Here is a 21,222-nt window from a genome sequence, read left to right as displayed (position 1 = left end):
CACCTTTCATTCACACTCTTATTGCTGCTGCTGCTGTTGCTGCTGCGACTCGTGCGGTCACGCATGTACAACGTCATCTATGCTTCCTTCACAAACATGATCGAGTAAAGATCGGTTACGCATCTCTGTTTGGAAAGGCTTGTTGTTGGATGAATCACTTTTGGTTACCTTTATCGTCTGGATCCGCGTGCGGGATTTGCATAATCTGCCCGAAACACATTTGACTCATTGTTACCGTTGGATGGTGGTTGTCCTTGCATACAATGAGCTTGACATCACATGACACCTGATCTTTTTTGAAATCATGAACAACAACCCCCCATAAGAACGCCACCTTGAGTCCATTTATAAATTGACATAAAGAAACATTGATAGCTCATTGGGTTGTTGCCACTCAAAACAAGGGTCCAAAGTTATTTGACACCGACGATGTTCATTATTCACGTGGACAAGTCGTTGTTATCCAAATGAGGAACGTCACCAAGGGGTTTGGTTGGCCATTGTTACTATCGATCGACGATAGTGGTCGATTCTTTCAATCTCATCAACGCTTTGACTATAAAGGTAAGAGCTCAGTGACTAAAATTGCCGGTACAAATAATAGCTTCTCGGCAAAGTTGCCCAATAAGTGAGCCACCAATTTACATCAAAGCAGCTGTATAGAAACGTAGCATTATATTATAGGATCAAGTATATAACAACAACTAAAGGAAAGGGTAGTCTAAATGAGAGCATCTACTCGAGGGATAAAGCGTACTTGATAAAGGGGTGGGAGTACAGTAATGCCGCCATCGCGTGGAGCATCCAGATCCGGTAGCATTGGCTTTCCTTGAGCATCTTTTGCTGGCTCTAATGTGCATCGAGCGAAAATACGCACCAAGACATTAAACATTTCGACCTCAGCCTAAAACAACCACATGTATGAGTACAATGAAACATAGACATGATGAAAGGATTGTTTGTATACTTGCCAAATGAATACCAGGACATACGCGTCGACCAAAGCCAAATGTATAATGATCACGTTCTCCAGGTTTGCTATTGGTAGCAGCGGCCATTGTCTTTTTGTCTTCCAGAAATCGCTCAGGCACAAACTTGTCGGCATCAGGATAAATATCAGAGTTGGTGTGGATGGTGTATGTTGAAGGATAGATCCATGAACCTTTGGGGAAAAGATAACCATGGGTCTGAACTATAATATGAGGCCATGTTAATCATCTCAATGTCTCTCTTCAAGCAAACATCGATCGCTTACTATCTTTGTCAAGCACGTGGAAGAACACAAAATGGCCAATGGATCGATAACGCATGCTTTCTTTTTGAACGGCATTGAGGAAAGGGAAATGAGATCGTTCCGAAAACACCGGGTATCGTTTATGTTCACTGATGAAGTCGTCCACCTCCCGCGCAATACGCTTGCAAGCATCAGGATGGTTCACAAGAATGGCAATGATCCATGAAAGTGTGATGGCAGTGGTATCGGTGCCTCCAGTAATTAGGTCAGCTAAGGGATGAATAAGTAAAGGTGCTTATTGCTCTCCTCCCCCCCCGCCCACCCCGAGAAAATACATACAAGCAGCCACAAGAATATCATCATCATCAAGGCCATATTCTTCCTTGTTGTCAACAAGTCGTTTGATTAAACAATCACGGTCTCCTGAAGCGGCTTGCTTGATCATGGGATTGAATAATGGATCACGCTTCTCTCTGATGAATGTCCGAAACATATTGTCACGTCCAAGCAACTTATCCACAAATGATAAAGCAGGGAAGATGGCGCCCAGGTCGTTGTGAGGACCACCGAGAACGAGACCTTCATCGATGAATGTGTTGATTGCCTTGAAATAGGGATCCTCTGTTGATGGGACACGCATGCCAAAACAAGTATCCAGCACATAGTTGAGAGATGTCTTTTTCAGCAGCTTCTCGGGATAAATGCCTTGAGGTTCGCCACCAATCTTGATCAATTCATCCACCAACATGTCGGCCTCAGAAAGATGCACGTTGCTGTATTCATTCACCATTTTGGGGGACAAGATAGTAAGGGCTGCATGCATACATACATGTAACAATGAGACCACTCATTCATTCATATTCCTTGTTGTTGTTGTCATCATCCATGCTTACCAGCAGATCTTAAGCTTTTCCATTTCTTGTTGGCGTCTGAAAGAACGATGCCTCTAATAAAAATCGGATCCTTATTAGCAAAATGACACTATGGATATGCATTCACACACGACTGCTTACTTTTTGTTGAGAGCATAATGTCCTGAAGAATAGTTGACAAAGGGTCTACTTGAAGACGCCGCACCATTATGCACCAAGAGCTCATGAAGGATATCGGTATCGCTCACCATGACCCATTCTTGTGCACCCAAGTTGACTCTCAAGACAGGACCGTGATCTACGTGCCATTGCTTGAATGTGTATGCCGGCATTTCGGTGTTGATGGATAGAATGTGACCTATACCATACCCATTAGCTATCTCATTCATACATTGTGAATAAAAAGACACTTACCAAAGAACGGCAACCAGCCTGGGGGTGAAGGGATGTTATCTTTTTGTCGTCTTTTGGCATTGTTGCTAGTCTTGATGGCATAAAGGAGCACACTTGCTGTAGCAGCAGTGGCAGCTGCAATCTTCCAATAATCACGAGACCAAGTACGAGGATCCATTAGAGGTGGATGAAAACAAGAAAGAGGAAGAGAGAGAGAAAGAAATGAAATGTAAATATAAAGAAAACAGATGTTGTAGCACAAGATGTGAGTTTACATGGTGGTCAATGTTTCAAGTCGCGTGCACAGTCCATCCATCACCTGGCCCCATGATCCAACTGCCTTTGTCCATTCCAATTGAGTGACCTTCTCATGACACACAGCCTACTTACCAGGTTCAACACGTCCATCATCGTATCATAGTTACAATAATACCGTTGCCATGTAACACCTTTGTATGGTGGTAGTTGTGATGTGACACCAGCAACGAGTGCCTTGTTGCCAATGGCAACGCTGTTACAATAATAAAGTGTATATCTTTCGCTTGATGCATTTACGATTGGTCATCTATAGCCAGCTTGCACCTGCTTTGTACCTTCTCTTAATTAATTGAAGATGATGATGGTTTGGTATATTATCTTTTCTTTTCCAAGATGCACGTATCTTGCACTGTTCTTTATTGATGACTATAAGGAGTTTGATCATATTTATATGCATCTTCGCTATACTTGTGTGCTATTTTTCACCATGCCAATGGGTATGTATAACGTTGTAAACAGCAAGTTCAAAAGTGTGCCTTGAGATCTGGTCCGTGCCACCTACGCTCGATGTTGTCCTTGAGGATCACACATACACAATGTTAAAGAAGACTCCAGCTATCATGCCATGGTCCCTATGTCCTTTGTTGAAGCAATCTTGGAAGGGAAGGGGATGTGTCAACCTTTGCTGGTAGTAGCTGCCGTTGTCTCAAACATACATACACACAAGTAGAGGTGTTAGAGTAGTAGTAGTAAAACGCTGTGGTTTGCCGTTCTCTTTTCTCCTTCACACAACACACACATACACACACGCACACGCACGCCTCTACTTGCTGCTGCCACCGTTCCTTTTACACCATTCCTTGTTCGCACTAGCTCGACCCATGCCAGAAGAAGTAGCAAGCAACATTAGGACCAAGGTCGTTCAAAACGATGGTCGACCAGAGAGCATGAAGTTGTTGACCGATCTCAAGAACATCTTTCAAAAGCAACTACCCAAAATGCCCAAAGAATACATTGGCCGACTTATTTATGACAGGTAACGTGTGTGCCTCTTTATTGTAGAATGACGGTTGGAGGTGGGAGTAGTAGGTATATACAAAAGCTGATCTACTTTTTGTCATTAGGGCACACTTGACTATGGCGTTAGTACGTGACGAGAAGAAGATTATTGGAGGGATCTGCTATAGGCCGTTCGAGAGCCAGGAGTTTGCAGAGATTGTGTTTTGTGCTATTGCATCCACAGAGCAAGTCAAGGTACAGAAGGAAATCAAGAAGAGAGGAAATGGGTCTCATCTATTGAATATTAGGGCTACGGTTCTTATTTGATGAACCATCTCAAGGATTATATCAAGCAAAACACCAACATGATGCACTTTTTGACATACGCCGACAATTATGCCATTGGATACTTTAGGAAACAAGTAAGCATTGGAATGAATTGGGGGAGAGATTCATGTGTGGATGGTAACACACCTTTTTGCATTGTAGGGATTTACGACAGAGATCACGTTGGATCGGAGGAAATGGGTGGGATACATCAAGGATTATGAAGGAGGAACAATCATGCAGGTACGTTTAATAGAGGATGAGAAAATGGCCTTGGATGATATATGTATCGTTCTTTTCATAGTGCACAATGGTCCCCAAGGTTGAATATTGTCGTGTAAAGGAAACGTTGACCATGCAAAAGAAGGCAGTGCAAGAGAAGATCAAGGAGAATTCATCATCTTATGTCATATACGATGGTATTGATATGCCGGTGGGTGAAGATGGAAAACGGCGTATTGATCCGCTAGATGTACCTGGCGTGCGTAAGTAAAATAAGCAGTTTGATCATCATGTGGCAGCAAGTTTTAACGAGATTGGTTTTTTATAGGTGAATCTGGTTGGACCCCCGAGATGGATGTGATGTAAGTGGATGTAGAGAAATGGGATGCGTATGGGTGCTTACTTACTTTTGTTATAAAGATCCAATCGACCACGACATCCACCCCATTACAATCAAATGCGACATTTAGTATCCGAACTACGATCACACGCGCATGCTTGGCCGTTTGTTGAAGCCGTCAATGCGGATGAAGTCATCGACTATTACGATATTATTAAGGAGCCCATGGGTAAGGAAGGCATTATCATGTAAGCCTGCGTATATTCACCATGCTTTTGTAGACTTGACTCAACTCGAAGAGAATGTGGAGAAGGATCAATACATTACCATGGACGAATTTGTCACGGACGTTCAAAAGATTTTCGACAACTGTCGTCTCTACAATGGCGAGCATACCAACTATGGGCGTTGTGCCAACCGACTCGAGACCTACTTTAATGAGCGATTACAAGTTTGGACAAATGGAGATTACTGATTACCTATTATCCCTCTAATCCCCATCCATCCCTCCCTCCCTCTGCATAATCCCTTTGTTTGTACTTGTAAACAGATTTGCATTTTCTTTCCCTTGATGTTGATTGATGTTCATTTTAATGTGAATGCGAATGATGGAGGATGATGGAGGACAATGTGTGTATATATGTGTATGGAGTCAAAGAGGTATATAAAAACATGCTCAAATAATGTGGCGGGTATCAAGATTGTATGCAAAATCCATGATGAGTATCTTTTGGTCTTGGCTTGTGCTACACGATACATAAAAAAGTGGTCTATGCGTGAGTGTGTGTGTGTGTGTGTGTATGCTGTCAGTGATAGAAATGTACGTACCTGATAATCTTGGTTTTATCAAAAGTGACATCAAACACCCAGCTCGAATGACAATCTTCAAAGTGATGCAATAATGCTCCAGTATTTATATCCCAAACTCGGATGCTTTGGTCGTAACTACCGCTGACAACCCTATCTTGATCGAAATGCAAAGCACGCACTAATCCGGTATGGCCTACATCAAGAATGAGTTGTGATGCTCCATAGTAGGATGAAACTCTTTTACCTGTCAAAGTTTGCAAGCATTGACCCGTTTCTATATTGGTATTGAAACATGTAAGTCATATGTACTACCAAGAGAGAGGTTGTCGTTACACTTACCTGCGTCCCATACTTTGATTTTGAAATCATTGCTTCCACTGACGATACGTTTCCCATCGAATCGAATACATGCAAGTCCACGTGTATGACCCACAAAGTCCCGCAAACATTGACCAGTGTTCATATCCCAAAGTTTGATGACAGCATCACCTGAAGCTGAAACAAGGCGCGATCCACGGAATTGAATAGCATTCACCGGCCCACGATGGCCAAGAAGTGTACGTAAATGGCGAGTCTCTTGACGACTCCAAAGACGAATGGTGGTATCTTTTGAACAACTCGCAATGATTGAATCATCCAATGCAACATCAAGAACACCTGAAGTATGACCAAGTAAGCGTTGGATAGGGCGAAAAGTATGCATGTCCCAAACAAGAACCGAATGATCGGATGATCCAGACACCATGCAATGGGTATCATATTGGAGGCACAATACGCTTGCAGTATGACCAACCAATGTGCGTACACAACGACCTTGCATATCCCAGCATTTGATAGTATGATCACGGCTGCCGGTAACGATCTTTTGTGCATCAAATTGTACGCAGTAAATGCTGTCAGCATGACCAAGGATTGTCAACATCCGCTTATCCCCTGTGACCCATCGTCGTTCCAGTTGAAATCGTTGGTTGTATACATGTCGATAATCCACACTGGGATCATGTCGTTTCCAAGGCGACGATGATGATGATGATGATGACGTGGTGATTTGTTGCTGTGGAATCCATTCTGGGTGTCCCAAATACAATTGTCGCCATATCGCATTATCCACTGAAAGATGATACCAATGCCAAGACACCAGGCTCAATGTCAATACGGTCTTGTAATCGCAACATTGGATGATGGATCGTAGTATCTCGACGGGCATCCGGCTCAAGAGGTCTATTTCTATCAACATCACCATCTTGTTGGTTAAAGAAGGGAGCATATAGAAAAAGGAGAGAAGAAGAAATCTGCTCATGCCTTACTCGTTTTTGTTGTTGTATCACACACTATCCATGAATCCATAGCTGCGACTTTTTGTTGTGTCTGATGGAATCCTTCATCAATGGGAGTGGTGATGGTTGTACAACTCATACTGGATCTGTCGTTGGTGTTGGTGGTGGTGGATGATTCTTTTGGTAATGGAAACGTTGCCTCTCGACTTGCGCTGGATCTTGCTGACGCTCGAATATAGGGTCGCATGTTTCCAAACTGCTCGGCCAGTGTTGCCAATGAAGCCATCGTGGTCCGTTTCAGGTACCCACCAATCTTGCCCTTCATCGATCGTCGCTGTGCCATGGACGAGGGAGGTCGATTGCGAAAAGACATGTCGCCAATTGGAAGAGGTGAAGAAAGAGCAGTGGTAAAAAGGAAAAAGGTATAAAGATAGGTATTGTGAGTGAAAGAAAAGAGAGAAAGGTACCACCACCAAAGGATGAGAGCTTGCCACAATGATAATTGACCTCCTCCTTCCCCCAGCCATATGCAATGTATATAGATAGTATTCACTCACACTCTCTCACACACACATACGTACACGCACAACAACAACATTCCATGAATGGGTCTTATGACAATCGGACACCTGGGACCTCGATATTACTACAACACCACTACCATTCTCCCCTCCTCCTCCTCCTCCACCACCTCCTCCCCCCACCCAACCACTTGGTTTCTCCTTTGATAAAGAATCTGTTGCTTTATAAATGACTTGTTCCTCTATTATCCATCATGCTGAGATTCATCAACAATGCGTGTTACCCCTCTCCTCGATCATTTTGCATTCAGCAGCCATACCTTGCATTTATTCGCGGGGTTGAAACCCGTATGGCGTTCATGCAAAATTGAATCATACACACACACACGCACTCTTGATCTCGCAACGACCCTATGCTACAACCCATTTATTTGCGTTTTCCAGACCCTTTGCGTCCAAATAATGTTTTCCGAATGGCACTAACGCCACTATGGTGAGCAGATGACTTGTCTTCTTCACGCATAAGACGTGCCAATTCTTCCACAGGCACCGAAGCAGCCGCTCGCCATGCTTGAAATAAATCAACTTCATGCCTTAATGCATAGGTCATGGCTTGAATATTGGTCCATTGTTCACGACTCACGCCATAATTTCTTGATCTAGCATCATTGTACGCGTTCTATATATATAGATAGGCATTGGTCAGTATGCCAATGTCCTCTCTCTCTCTCTGTTCGTTTCTCGCTCACTTTGATAAATTCGGCATCGTCTTTGCATTCTCGGTTGATCAACATGGTATCAATAGCTTCATCGTCGGTACATGGCTCTACGTATATGTACAGGGTGAACAACCCATGTTGTGGAAATAAACATGCCAAATCATTACCTTGAGTGATATTGTGTTCTTTCAACACGTCTTGAAGAGCGGCTACCTTGCGTTGCAAACGTGCAATTGAGCATGACAATTCTTGGACCTTATCCACGTGTGCCTCTTTTACAGCCTTTAGCTCTGTCCTTAGTAATTCCTTATCGCTCTCACATTGGGCTATCATTGGCACGTGAGCTTTCGCATCGGCTTTGCAAAACAAGACACGTATTACCTTTTACAGATGCTTCATATTCCTTACGTTCATTTTCCATGAGCTTGCACTTGTGCCTCCATTTCTTTTGCTCTCCCGTGGCTTGCTTTAGATCTTTCTAGTAAAAGTATCCAGCTTAATGAGTATACGTTTTCAAGGATTGCAGGCTATGTTTACGGACCTCTAATTGTTGTATCTTGGCATTGCTTTCTGCCACCGACTTGCTTTCGATAATGTTACGCATTAATGATTCAGGATTCTATATACATATATGGGTTGAATGGGTAAATGTGATTATGGTGTGTGCGCCATGAATAAGCTTACTGTCCCTGGAGTTGCCGGTGATGGGTCATTTTTGTGTAACAGGCTTGCCAGGGAACACTGTGAGCTAGACTAGAAATCAGCCATGCCATGCCTGTATATGGTACAACCCTCCCACAATGCATGGTAATGATGATGCTGCATCATCACCATCTCTCTCTCTCCCTCCCTCTTTTTTCATTGTCAAAGTTGTTACCTGCTCATCTCCAAGCCTTCATAGTTGACTTGTTTACGCTTAACAGTAAATGGTGCGACGCTGCTGACAGATCGGCGTGGGAAGGGTGAGGGTCGTACTCCTTGTGTCATTGGATATCAAGAGAAAAAGGGAAAAGGAGAGTGCTGATGAACGAATTGGGGAACAAAGATATCGAGTAAAAATTTCCGATATTATGCATTATAGGGACAATGAATGCATGAATCATTCTATCGATCCATTGAGAATCATGTCAAAAAGAAAGCTTGTTCCTGAACCAGTGAGTGCGCGCTGTTGTGTCAGTAAAATCCAATTCGTGATTAAAGCAATGTATGTTGGACAATCGACATGTGTAACCATGGACATCTCGTCTCTCAATCCTGCTGTTGGTGCCTGAAGTATCCATTCATATGCATAAAAGTGACATAAGAGTTGACACTACACCGGCTACTCTATACCAAAAGTAAAGCAAGATGGATGTTGGAAAACAAGGAGGTACATGTCGTTGGGAGATTGATGAAGGGCGGGCATTGGTTGATGTGTGTGTGTGTGTACGTGTGGAGACTGCAGATTGCACATGCTTTTTCGAATAGCGGGGTATGAACCATGTTTAGATGTGCGTAAGCGGTTGCATGGGGGTGTCGGGTTGAATAGATGAAAAGGTCAAAAGACAAAGAGCAAAAAGAAAATGAATATGAGCAAGATGTCGATAAGAATAGAATGATAGAATGGAGATGGGCAGTAATGGATGGCAAAAGAGGGGAATAAAGCAAAGCGAAAAAAGGGATCAAGCTGGGCTTGGTTTTCTATTTCATGCATAAAGCGTCATGAACGATCTTGCATGACTCAGCGATGATCGACCCCAAGTGAAATAGTTTTATTGACAATCAAACATACAAGAGCGACTCTGAGGATGATGAATGAGTGAAAAGAGATGTTGTGCATGTGTTGAAATGATGCAAGTGTCGAACCATCATTAGAAAATTTGAATGTGTCGTCCAATGATATGAAGCGGGCATTGCAGGAAGAAGAAAACTTTTTCAAGGCAGTCGTTCCTGTATTCCACTTCTCTCTCTCTCTTTCGCTGTGGGCTTTCTCTCTATCTCTCTTCTCTTTCAGCACGCGCACGCGCTCCACCAGCCCTATCCTTTTTGTGCTTGCTTGCTTCCCTCATCTGGTTTGTTTTGTCATCTCTCTTCTCAACATGGACGTTCAAGAGCACTTGCCACCACCGCCACCTCTTCATCGTCCTCAAGACAATCCTGCTCACTTGGCCCATCATTATGCATCCTCTCATCTGGTGCAAGAGCAGTCCAAAGCACCTTCTTTGCCACCTCTAGCAAGTTTGCCACACTCTACGCCACTTGCAACGAGTCCCGAGAAGTCATCAGGCCCATCACAGCAAGCAACAACAACAACACCACCAACACCAGCAGGTCCTGGAAACAGTAGCATGATGAGTGGCACCACCAAAAATGAGATCCCGGCATGCGTGTTTGCAAAGAGAAAGAGTAGCCCTGCTATCCTTGGTGTGCCATTAGGACTCGATGATGAAGCACAAGCTAAGCTTAGTTTGCATCTTTCACGACATCGTAATTCGATTGAAGCTGCTATGCTACTTGCCAACCTTAATCGACAGCCTGCTACGCCTGCTACTGCTACTAGTACTCCAGCAAGTGAGGAGGTGGAATCCAAGCAAATGGCGGATGATCATGGTAATTTATGCGCATGAAACGTGTGTTCAATCTTCCCTTTTTCTCACACACTGCAATCAGAAAATGATGATCGAATGTCAATTGATTCCGATACTTGCTCACATCGCCCTCGTCGCCATTCTTTCCATGCTGGCATGTCATGGGCTGATATGCCTGAGTCCTTTGTTGAACGATATCAAGATGCTTCCACCACCACATCTTCATTGTCTTCAGCATCTTCATCCTCAGCATCTTCTTTGGTGGCTGCTGCTGCTGCCGCTGGTCGTAGTATGTGGATGCCTGCAACTGCACTTTACAAGATGGCGGGTGATCATCCTTTCCATCATCATCATCCAGGTTCCCCTTATGTGGTTGTTCATGGTGAATATCCTATTCCTCCACCACATCCACCACCTCCTGGTTCTGAGACATCTTTGACGGGTGGTATTCATCCGCTGGCACGGACTACAACACCTACATCATCTTCGTCCTCATCCGCTGCTGATGATAATGCTGTATCAGGTCAAAAACGTGATCTCGCTCATATGGAAGCTCATCATCCACCTCCACCACCTCCACCTTATTTTTCATATCACCCTTATCCACCTCCACATATGCCACCTTCCTCTTCGTCCTCTTCTTCATCGCCATCCCCATCCCCTTCTCATCATCAAGCTTTACCTCCATTGCCACCACCACATCACTATTATTATCAACACCATCCCTATGCTGGAAAACTCCCCTTGCCTATGCCTATGGACGGTGTCATTCCTGCACATCACCCTCATCATCCTGCTTATTCCGTTACTTCTGGAGCTACGGTTGCTGCACCACCAAGAGCACCTACCAAGCGCAAAAAGGCACGTACAGAGCTTGATGAAGATGATATGGCCAATGCTGTCGAACCTGGTGATCCCGATTTCCCTGACATGTCCCTCAAAGACATTGAAGCTGCACGAATGGATATTGAAGCTCGTCCACGTCGACAAAAATTACGCTATCCCGAAGACAAGTATACACCTAAATGGGTCCGTTACAATGGTCAAGCCAAGGAAGGTCTATGTGATACATGTCAACCTGGCAAATGGCTTCAACTCAAGAATAGCGCCTTTTGGTAAGTGAAAATCAGAACACAACACTTGGCATGTTCCTAATACATTCTTTCTTTTAGGTATCACAAGCAATTCTTCCATGGTATCTCATCCGTCTCGGGTCAAGAATTCATGCAACCACTCGAAACACGCTGGGTTGACCAAGATTTGGTGGAGGGCTTGTGCCATCAATGCTATCAATGGGTATCCGTCAGCAATGTCAAGAGGAAAAATAGCGTACTATGGTATCGTCATGCCCACAAGGTAACGATCAGTCACTTTGGATTCATTGAATGATTGGCTTTTCCTAACATGGATCTTTATTTACAGTGCCATGTCTATCACAAACCAAAAGCTACAGCCCCTAAACGCCGTTAATCAATCCTACTACAACAACAACAACCAAAACAACAAAAAAAGTATTTCGCCATGTTCCCCTTATCCCTTTTTCCCCCTATCCCTTTTTTATTACTTTAGTGGTCGCTCTGTATATATCAACGTGTCCTGTGTAAATTCTAAAACCAACAAAAAAATACATCTATCCAACTTTCTTAATATCAAAACCCACACCCACAACCCGCGGTTGGCTATGATTCTCGGGCATTGTTCCCAATTTGGTCGATGGAAAAATCGAACCTCTTTACCGCGCGCTCGCGCAATTGGCGGTTGTTGCACCCGTGACGTTCAATGAGGGAGATAAAGAAAAGGAAAGGGTTCTTCTTTTGAGTGTGTAGATGCAATGCATCCTACGTAGTTGGCGGCATGAGATAACATAGTTGTTGTTGTTGAATGAATGAATGTTTATGTTGTGTGTGTATGTGTGTGTGACATGACCACAACAACAAGGACACACAAGCTTCTTATTACCATTGAGACAATGCTGCAAGCATTCAGCAGCTGCAACAAATGATTGGGATGGTCATACAGTGAGTGCATTAGCCGTATCGGGATAATGTCGCAAAAGTCATGTATGGTAACATTTTGCTATCATGTATACGGGTGCATGCATGCAGATGACCTCATTAGGCTATTTACATTGTTTCGAGCAAGTACCAATGTGCAAATGTTATACCACATTACTCAGGTCTTGTACTCCCCGCTTCCGATCCGCAGCCATGGTAGGATGATGATGATGTTGAATGGGGATGCTCGCCTTTTTATTTTTTAGATATTAGAAACGTCAAAATAGATAAAAGCAAAACATGAAAGTTCTAGGTAAAAAGTGGCAAACACATGTGAGAGCAGGTGTACAATGAAATAAAAAGTCAGGTATGAAACAATGGAAAGTTTGGTTGTGTGTGCGGTTGATTTTTTCCAGCCAGCGGAAGAATGCGGTGTGCGTGCGTGCGTGCGAGTGAAATGTGTACAAAAAAACCATACGAGAAAGTAGAGCATACAAAGAGCGGTTTGGGTGATACAAAGTTGGGCGTCGCCGATGGAAATAAGAAAATGAGAAGCCCAAAGCTTTTTAGGAACATGGTGTTTAAAGGGGAGTGAGAGGGATTGGATGGTTATTCGTTGTGTGATGGTGAAAATGATAATGAAAGGAATATGCTCAGCATATGAAAAAGAAGGAAAAGGATAGAAAGGGGACCCGCGCCATAGGGCATAATGAAAATCATGGGCTATTAGTCACTTGAAGACGTTGATGAAGGAGACGAGACTTGTTGGTCATCACGAACGATGCGAAGTAAACGTTGACGTTCTCGTGTGCGAATAGCTTGACGGCGGTTCTGGAACCAGATTTGGACTGTTCTTGGGCTCATACCCAATTGTCGGCCCAACTCAGCGCGCAATTGAGTCGATGGAAAGACTGTGCGCTCAAACACACGATTCAAAACTTCAAGTTGCTTGGCATTGGCTCGTCTACGTTTCGCTTTGACAGGTTGTTGTTTTGATGATGAGACCTGCTCTTCTTCATCGCTACTACTGCTATGGTTGTGATGTTGCTCTTGTTGTTGTTGTGATAATGATTTGCTGGTTTCATTGGTAGTGCTGCTGCAATTGCTTGCATTGGATGCCAAGGATGAAACCGATGATGCCCTTGAATCGTGCATCCACAATCCAATACCACCACTATTGCTATTATGATGTGCATGATGATGATGATGGTGATGTTGGTAATCAGGTTCATATGGCTTTGGCATTGATGGATACGCCGATGAAAGTGGTGGCAACATGCCTGGCAACGTATCTGCAATGGATGGCAATGGTGGAAAAGGGTATCCAGATGATGTTGCTGGACCTGATGAAACGCTCACTGGGGATGGTGTTCGTGTAGGTGAGAGCGTTGGTGTAGCCATATCATTATTCAGCAAGTTTGAAATGTCGAGCACAGCAGGGCGTGGTCGACGAGATGATCGATCATGCTGTTGCTGTTGTTGTTGCTGCTCATTAAGCAAGCTAGATACCGAGAAAGCAGAAGCCATAGCAGTGAGAGGGGTGGTGGATAGCGATATGAAGAGAAAGAGAGGAAAAAAGGAGGAAAGAGAAAAAAGACGGGAGAGTGGGAGAGAGGATGATTGAGCCAGCAAAGTGGACTGGTTTTATATAAGGCTTTGGAGTGACAGGATGGAGAGAGAATGAGGCGATATCGCTCGAGCCAACAGATGAAAGTGTGTCAATTCATTCATTTCCCCGATATGAAGGTTCATTGGGAGAGAGACATGTCGTCCGATTTTTCCAGGTTCCACAAAGTAGGGTCTGGTCCCATTGGCAAAAGCCCATTGACCTTGATCATGGGTGTCGATAATGGGATGTCCATTGTTTCAACCGCTTTTTTTCATTTTTACTATGGGAACGACCATAGCCTTGTTTGGGAGGTCCAGCCCATAATGGATCATGTTCACAAAGTGGAACCACTTTAATGTTACTACTGATACTCCTCCGTCATTTCCTTTTATTAATTTCATATCAGCTTCTTTTGGCGCCCGTAAACAGTAGATCGATGTGCCATGTGAAAACCCAAACTACTACTTTCCCCCCTTGCCCATGTCGATTCATCAACAACAGGTTATTAACATTACTACCCATAGTAGGAGAAAAATCCATTCCTTTTTTTAGCATACCCAAATCAATGATGCTGGGCTGAGCAGTGTCGTTTGACATATTATATCAGCAAAATGATATGTGGATGTTGCCCAAATGCGACAAGCTCTTGTCGACTCACATCAAAAAAGAAACTTTATTATTAGATGTCTCGCCATCATCATCGGGGCATCAAGCGATCCTGCTGACACAGCACAATGGCTTTGCATCGGACCACATTCCATGTATACATACACAAGGTGGTAAGAATAGGACCAATGATCATCACGTTTCTTTCATAAAACATTTCCCCATTCATTCTTCTTCTCAATGAGAGAATAGGGCAGCTGATAGTATGCGTATACAGCTGTCTGCGTGTGAAAACGTGCAGCACAAGTTGACCCAAGAAGGAAATAGGCTGTGCGTTTCGGCGCGCACATGAGGAACACCAAACTTGTTACCGTTGGTGCAATGCATGGCAAGGTTATTTTTGTAGTGCACTACCTTTTTGAGCGAGTGGGCGATAAAAGGCGAGTTCATGCAATCCTATACTCCGAGTCATTCTTCCACAGGAAGTATTCGTGTGTAATAATAGCCCGCTGACATCCCCGCCTTCGTTTTTTTTCTTTTTTGCTGAGATCGCATTTTCCCTCTCGCCATCACGCCACTCTTAGGGTCACACAATGAACTGCTTATTTCTTCTGACGTTGCTTCTTTTTCATCTCCAGTTTTGTGTGTCGCTTTAATTTGAGAAGACGTGAGAGAATTATCCACGCATGCCCACGTTTTCTTTTTTGTGTGCCATGTGCCGCGTCGGCGGTCTACTTAACCGGTGCTCTGGATACACAGTGTCTTTCCATGCAATGTCCAATCGAGATGACGCATCCATGCATGCACGATTCCTTTTTTGTTGTAATTAGCTTGCTGAATGATTATTCAGCTTGATGATAACTTGATTATCGACATCGCTACAACAATCAGGTAGAGGCTATCTCGATGACACGATGATGAGTCGGCGCTGCGTCATGAATACATGCATGCATGCATGCAGCTGGCTTACCTCAGCAAACATTAAAGAATGTGTGTGTCCATTTAACACGTGAGCTCATTCACTATGGGTACACCCTGGAAGGTCTCACATTTTACATATCGCCACCAAAAACGCTACAAGTCGTGTACCATTCTTTCGGGTACCACCGCCATTCCTTTGTTAGTCGACACCCCAAACATCGTTGTCCTTGCCAAGCTCATCCTTTTTCATATGGTCTGACTCATCTTTTGCTTTCATAATACGCACCAAAGACGTGCGCCTATATGTGTTCCCGCTTTTACCCCGCCGTTGGTCCCGCTGATCGTCTCTCCAAGCAAGTCATTGCTGCTGCGTTTGATACAATACCCAGATCGCTGGCACGCCAAAGCAATGGTTCATCCGACATTATGTCTTGCATTAGATTCTTCTTTATTCCACGAGCTCATATACCTATTTGATCATGGATGTATATGCTACAATGCTAAGGGTATTTATTGCAATAGCCATCATGATAACAAGAGCTGGTCTAAGAAGACGTGAAACACACTAGTAAAGATCGGATTTCATGATTTAATGGTAATTGATTGATTTCCACTATTACCAGGTTTATAGTGCCAAACACCATTCTTTTTATCGGAATCTGCTGTCCCATGTCGTCATTGTATCTTTGACGCCACTGCCAAGAGCGGGATAAAATGATGGTAGCAATAGCAGCAGCAGCATCACCACCACCACCACCAACAACACCAATGCATAAAGAATGTAACTGCTTCCCCCCTTATCCAGGGACCAATGCATTTATACACGCACACATGGTGATCACCAATACATAAACCATACTATCCTCCTCTTTTTCCTCTTTCACCGCTTTGTCCATGTGTTTTGATGTATTTTGTTTACAAATGAAACAAATGAAGGGTCTTCGGAGAGAAATGGGACCATGTGGTGTTATTGGCTCACGACATGCACTAATGGAGGCGGGTGGATAGCAACCACAACAACGACCACCTGCTTTCAAGAGGTTCGGAAAGAAGAAATATGTATGCTAGCAGCCACAGCTTGTGTACGGAAGATAATCGCGTAGAAGGCAATGTTTGTATGTATATACTTATATATGCATTCGTGCATTTGCTGTATGAATTAGTAGTCCCTGGATTCGGTAACAACGACACCACGCTTTACTTCCCGCCTTGAAACAAATGAGCAGTTGCTTTGCTTGTCGCTTTTCTTTTTCCTCTCTTTGTTTCTCAACTCTCTTTGTCACTTTACACAATCACCCATGATTCCAACCGATCGTCGTCCACCAACTCCATTGTCAGAACCACGAGACGATAACGACCATTCACCACACCATTTCGAAGAGGATTCTTCGTCAGAGCATTGGGAACAGGTTAGCAACAACAACAACAACCCTTCCCTTTCCTTTCCTTGATGCAACCCTTTGTTCTTTGGAAGCTTCTTTCAGCATACGTTTATTCACACATCTATCTATATTCTATATATCAGGTGGATAGATGGCTACAGGAGATTGATGCCGTTGAACTTTCGTTGCTTGACAAGGATGACATGTCTCTTCAAGATCTTCAAGAACTTCAACAAAAGACAGAGGAGGCTAACACTATCATGGAGTTGGTACTGCAAACACAGCGTCAAATCAGTGATGATAACATGAGGCAAGGTAATGTATCAACAACAACCACCTGCATGACGTCAAGGTTTATGCAACATGTGTATATGTGATATATATCTTCACATCCCCTTCCTTCCCCGGTCCCTTCTCCTACCCCCTCGCTTTTACGCTAACTTTTTTGTGTTCCCAAACAGCTGCAATGTGGCAAGAAAAGTTGGATGCTCTCGAATTCAGTAAATCTTCAATGTCCACCGAAGGCTCTCGTGCATTGGATGCTCTTGCTACTTTGGCCATTCGATTGGGCTTAGACGATACATCGCTGAGTAGGTTAGTATCGTGGTGGTCATCCTTCCTACTTTTGTATCACGTTCTCATCACATCACCATCACCATCATCCTTTATAGCTACCAAACAGCATTGGCACAATTGACAATCGATACGTTGGAAGCGGAGCTCGAGGAGAATGAGCTGGATGAAATGGAATATGCACTGCGAGGTCGGATCAAAAACGCGGAAGATGAGCTGAGCAAGATGAAAACGTGAGTACAGTAGTAGAGGATCGTTTGGATAGTGGATGATGTGATCCCCGCCGTTGTATATACTCAACTCGGGCTGGCTCTCTTCTAGAATGCTTTCTTCTATACGACAACGCCAACAACATGACCAGGATGATCGTTTTGTACGACGCATGGAAGCTGATACAGACGCTTTGTTACAACAAACACAAGATCAACAAGAAGAATATGCTCTTTTACAGGTAACTTTGTGAGGCGGGGATGATGTTGATTGCCCGAGGTACCAGCATCATTAACATTGCATCTTTTGATAGAATGAATATGAGGATACGGAGGTTGAGCAACTACAACTCCGGTTGTCGGCACTTGCAAAAATGGGGCATGATATGGCTGCTGTGGAAGAAGTCCTTGCTGAACAAAATGATGTACTTGCTGGCTACAATGATCTGCCTCCTGTAAGTCCATACCGCATCGATCACAACATGCGCTAATGTATAGTAATTAGGACATGATGCTAGCTTCAAGAAAGTACAAAGAAGCCGAAGACCGCCTGGTAAGTCATATTGCCATCCATCCATCCATTCATGAATGCTGTAGCACTTGACTTACCCATTTTGTGATTAGCATGAGCTGAGGCAGGAACGGGAGCTTTTGCTTGCTGATATTGCCAATCAAGTGCGCTGATGTCCCATCTTTGCCCGATCGTATATACCCTTTCTTATTCAATTGTACAGTCCTTTTGCCATCTACATTTTCCCTTTACCCGAATCTTCATCATGAATTGCATACTTGATCCTCTGAAGTCATAGAACCTAAATACAACATGGGGTGGTCGTGCAGTACGTTCGTCTTGTGCTGTACACACACCACTTGAATAAAATGCCGACTTGTACTTACTACCAATGATAACGTCGATCGTCTCTCACAGCTCACATACGTAACCTTTTCTTTTATCTACTTGAGATAGATTCGTATGTAGAAAACTTTGCCTAGCTCTTTGCAGTTTACTACTCATCATGTGGATGTCAAACTTGGATTTCACTAAAACACGGTTTGCTCGCTTCGCTTTTGAATGTGATTTCTCGTTGAATGGCTTAACACTGCCTATGGAGTGATGATTTTACAATAAGCTTACACGTTTATGCAATTTACAGGAACCTGTAACCCTGTGCTTTATCCATACTTACAATAAGGAACCACCTCTGTTATAAGACGTCCGGCAGCAATGTTCAGGGCAGCGAACAAATCAGGTCAACACCATGATACCTTATTCAACATTCATTTCATAAACCACTAGCTAATAGCCCATTCCTCCCATTCACCTTTGTTTCCCAATCCAATGCATGTGAACGATTGTCATGCTCCAGCCCATCATTCCCATCATTCAACTTTCATGATTCGAGCTAACCTGGTAGCAAGGTAATGGCTGTTGTTGGATCATCATTATCACGTAAAGTGTAAAATGGCACACACCCTTTTGCTATACGTGAGGATCATTTCTTTTATTTGCATGTACCTGTTGTCTATCGTGAGGGTGATGATCATGATGGGTGGATGGTGTATGTGGGGTCATTGATGGCCTCAGTGTAATAGCAGTAGGGGATTTAAACTTGGGGGCCGGTAGCTCCACGACTTGAGACAACGCTTCTCTTCTCTTTCTCACTCCTCTGCTTTTATTCCATTCACGACATCTCGATCAAGGTAATGTATTATCAAAGAGTGCTCTTGTTGGCTGTGAGGTGTTAATGTAGTTCTGAACATGCATTGTCAGGGAGTGAGTGTGTGTCCAAATGCTGAGGAATGAGCGTGGTTGGTGGTTGGTGGTTGCCATGGCGATATCGTTGCTTCCTCTTCTCTGTTGCTATTCCCGCTCTACGCTTGGTGTCAACAGGTACATTCAGAGTCCAATGTTGCAGCCGAATTGGTTCCATTGACGCGTCAGCTTGTATAGAGGGCAAGTTTGGTTTCAAGACGTTGGCTGCTTTGGCGTTTGTTTCGGCTCAACTATTCTACACCATGGTTTTCGGTTTCCAGTAACCAACAACAACGGGTCTTTGTGTATATGGAAAAGGCAAGTACAATGAAACAAGCAATGAAAAGAGGCGTTTTATTGTATGTGTGTGCTAATAATGAATTGAATAGGTTTCTTTGGTCAGGCAATGCAACTTGGGGCATCATCATCATCATCTCTTTGGGTTCAAGTCCCAGCCTGTATCAAGTGGCCTCTGCGTCGCTCTGCACTAGCCAAGTGTGCTGGAAAAGCTTCTTGGAACGCGCCCAGGGCTCTACAGGCCTGCGTTGAGTTGAGGATGGGTCGATGACGATGGATTTTTGGAAGAGCATGGTCACCGCGTTAAGGTAAAGGGGGATTTGCAACAGCTTGTGAATGTGTTGAACCAACACGCTCTCCTCGTGATAGGCTCGTTCTTTCCCTTGAAGATTTCTTTTCATGAGGTGGGAAATGATTGGAAGGATTGAGGGTCATTCTTTCTTTGAGAGGATGAATGAGGACAACTATGAGCCTGGACTCTACGTAAGTGATGTCCTTCCTTGCCATGGATCGAACTGGCCTTGCGTGATTCGTGCAGTGCCTTCTCAAGAACAAGGGATCGCCCGACGTTGCTCGTATGGTGGTGATTTGGTTTGTGAATTCCTTCTGATTTGCTTTCTTCCTTGGAGAGGATCGCCTAACGGTATACCAAATCGTCATCATTCCCGGCATCATATGGTCTAACTTGCTTGCTTTCTTATTTATAGAGACGACGATTACGATGATTACCACATTCACAACAATGACGATTACGATGATCACCCCATCTACAACAATGACAATGATGACGACAACGAGATTCAAAAGTAAGCCTGCAAGATCCCATTCTTTTCAACTTGTGTATTTTTGGATGTTGGTGTGACGGATGAGATTGACGACTGGTGATGAGTACGAGTAGGAATGATGGTGGAGGACGACTACGAGGATGGTGGTGGCAATGTACAGTACATAGCAAGATAGCTAGATGAAATAAAGCATTGTTTATTTATTACACGCTTGTTGGAGGTTGCTAGCTTGTGGATTACATACTATTGCTTCGAAGATGGAATAATAAAGGTGGCCAGGTTATCGGTCATGCAAGAAGTACATGGCTCCTGCGATACAATAAGGAGGAGTGGGAAGTGGGATGAGCTTGAGAAGAGAAAAAGTGAAGAGATCCCTCCATTGAGTTTCAGGATGAGTGACTCATTCAATATGTATATGTATCTTTTTACATATACAAATTAGTTTATGCAGCTCGACCTTCTCCTACATGCAAATGTGATACATATCTTGGCACACCTTCATGGTTAGATGCTGTTTTACTTACGTACCTTCACAAAAGGCAATCATCATCATC

General features: G+C 43.7%; 7 protein-coding genes across 7 annotated transcripts; 3 read left to right on the top strand and 4 right to left on the bottom strand.

The window, feature by feature from the left end:
• Positions 1–721: 721 nt before the first annotated feature.
• O0I10_009176 (uncharacterized protein) lies at positions 722–2,677 on the bottom strand (the record flags this gene model as incomplete). The annotated part of the gene is made up of 7 exons (XM_058489173.1): positions 722–904; positions 972–1,192; positions 1,256–1,504; positions 1,574–2,047; positions 2,128–2,180; positions 2,248–2,464; positions 2,521–2,677. The coding sequence occupies 7 exons, from the start codon at positions 2,675–2,677 to the stop codon at positions 722–724; spliced, it is 1,554 nt and encodes a 517-aa protein (XP_058340054.1).
• Positions 2,678–3,638: 961 nt separating this feature from the next.
• O0I10_009175 (uncharacterized protein) lies at positions 3,639–5,120 on the top strand (the record flags this gene model as incomplete). Its single annotated transcript, XM_058489172.1, has 8 exons — positions 3,639–3,793; positions 3,882–4,011; positions 4,065–4,178; positions 4,246–4,326; positions 4,388–4,568; positions 4,634–4,667; positions 4,726–4,874; positions 4,927–5,120. The coding sequence occupies 8 exons, from the start codon at positions 3,639–3,641 to the stop codon at positions 5,118–5,120; spliced, it is 1,038 nt and encodes a 345-aa protein (XP_058340053.1).
• A 201-nt stretch (positions 5,121–5,321) lies between these two features.
• O0I10_009174 (uncharacterized protein) lies at positions 5,322–7,105 on the bottom strand (the record flags this gene model as incomplete). The annotated part of the gene is made up of 5 exons (XM_058489171.1): positions 5,322–5,391; positions 5,474–5,648; positions 5,700–5,729; positions 5,795–6,682; positions 6,763–7,105. The coding sequence occupies 5 exons, from the start codon at positions 7,103–7,105 to the stop codon at positions 5,322–5,324; spliced, it is 1,506 nt and encodes a 501-aa protein (XP_058340052.1).
• A 575-nt stretch (positions 7,106–7,680) lies between these two features.
• Positions 7,681–8,959, bottom strand: O0I10_009173 (uncharacterized protein; the record flags this gene model as incomplete). The annotated part of the gene is made up of 7 exons (XM_058489170.1): positions 7,681–7,932; positions 8,003–8,079; positions 8,140–8,298; positions 8,354–8,450; positions 8,514–8,591; positions 8,657–8,720; positions 8,850–8,959. 7 exons carry the CDS (start codon positions 8,957–8,959, stop codon positions 7,681–7,683), a joined length of 837 nt encoding a protein of 278 aa, XP_058340051.1.
• Positions 8,960–10,050: 1,091 nt separating this feature from the next.
• On the top strand, positions 10,051–12,009 carry O0I10_009172 (uncharacterized protein; the record flags this gene model as incomplete). Its single annotated transcript, XM_058489169.1, has 4 exons — positions 10,051–10,561; positions 10,622–11,654; positions 11,712–11,895; positions 11,962–12,009. 4 exons carry the CDS (start codon positions 10,051–10,053, stop codon positions 12,007–12,009), a joined length of 1,776 nt encoding a protein of 591 aa, XP_058340050.1.
• A 1,250-nt stretch (positions 12,010–13,259) lies between these two features.
• O0I10_009171 (uncharacterized protein) lies at positions 13,260–14,060 on the bottom strand (the record flags this gene model as incomplete). The annotated part of the gene is made up of 1 exon (XM_058489168.1): positions 13,260–14,060. The coding sequence occupies one exon, from the start codon at positions 14,058–14,060 to the stop codon at positions 13,260–13,262; it is 801 nt and encodes a 266-aa protein (XP_058340049.1).
• Positions 14,061–16,967: 2,907 nt separating this feature from the next.
• Positions 16,968–18,517, top strand: O0I10_009170 (uncharacterized protein; the record flags this gene model as incomplete). The annotated part of the gene is made up of 8 exons (XM_058489167.1): positions 16,968–17,078; positions 17,195–17,366; positions 17,513–17,645; positions 17,723–17,857; positions 17,946–18,075; positions 18,148–18,288; positions 18,339–18,386; positions 18,458–18,517. The coding sequence occupies 8 exons, from the start codon at positions 16,968–16,970 to the stop codon at positions 18,515–18,517; spliced, it is 930 nt and encodes a 309-aa protein (XP_058340048.1).
• Between the last annotated feature and the right edge of the window lie 2,705 nt (positions 18,518–21,222).

This window comes from Lichtheimia ornata (genome assembly GCF_029851405.1).
Source record: "Lichtheimia ornata isolate CBS 291.66 chromosome Unknown scaffold00052, whole genome shotgun sequence".
Lineage (NCBI taxonomy): Eukaryota > Fungi > Mucoromycota > Mucoromycetes > Mucorales > Lichtheimiaceae > Lichtheimia > Lichtheimia ornata.
Note: the sequence above shows the minus strand (reverse complement) of the source record. Positions and strands in the feature narration are given on the sequence as shown.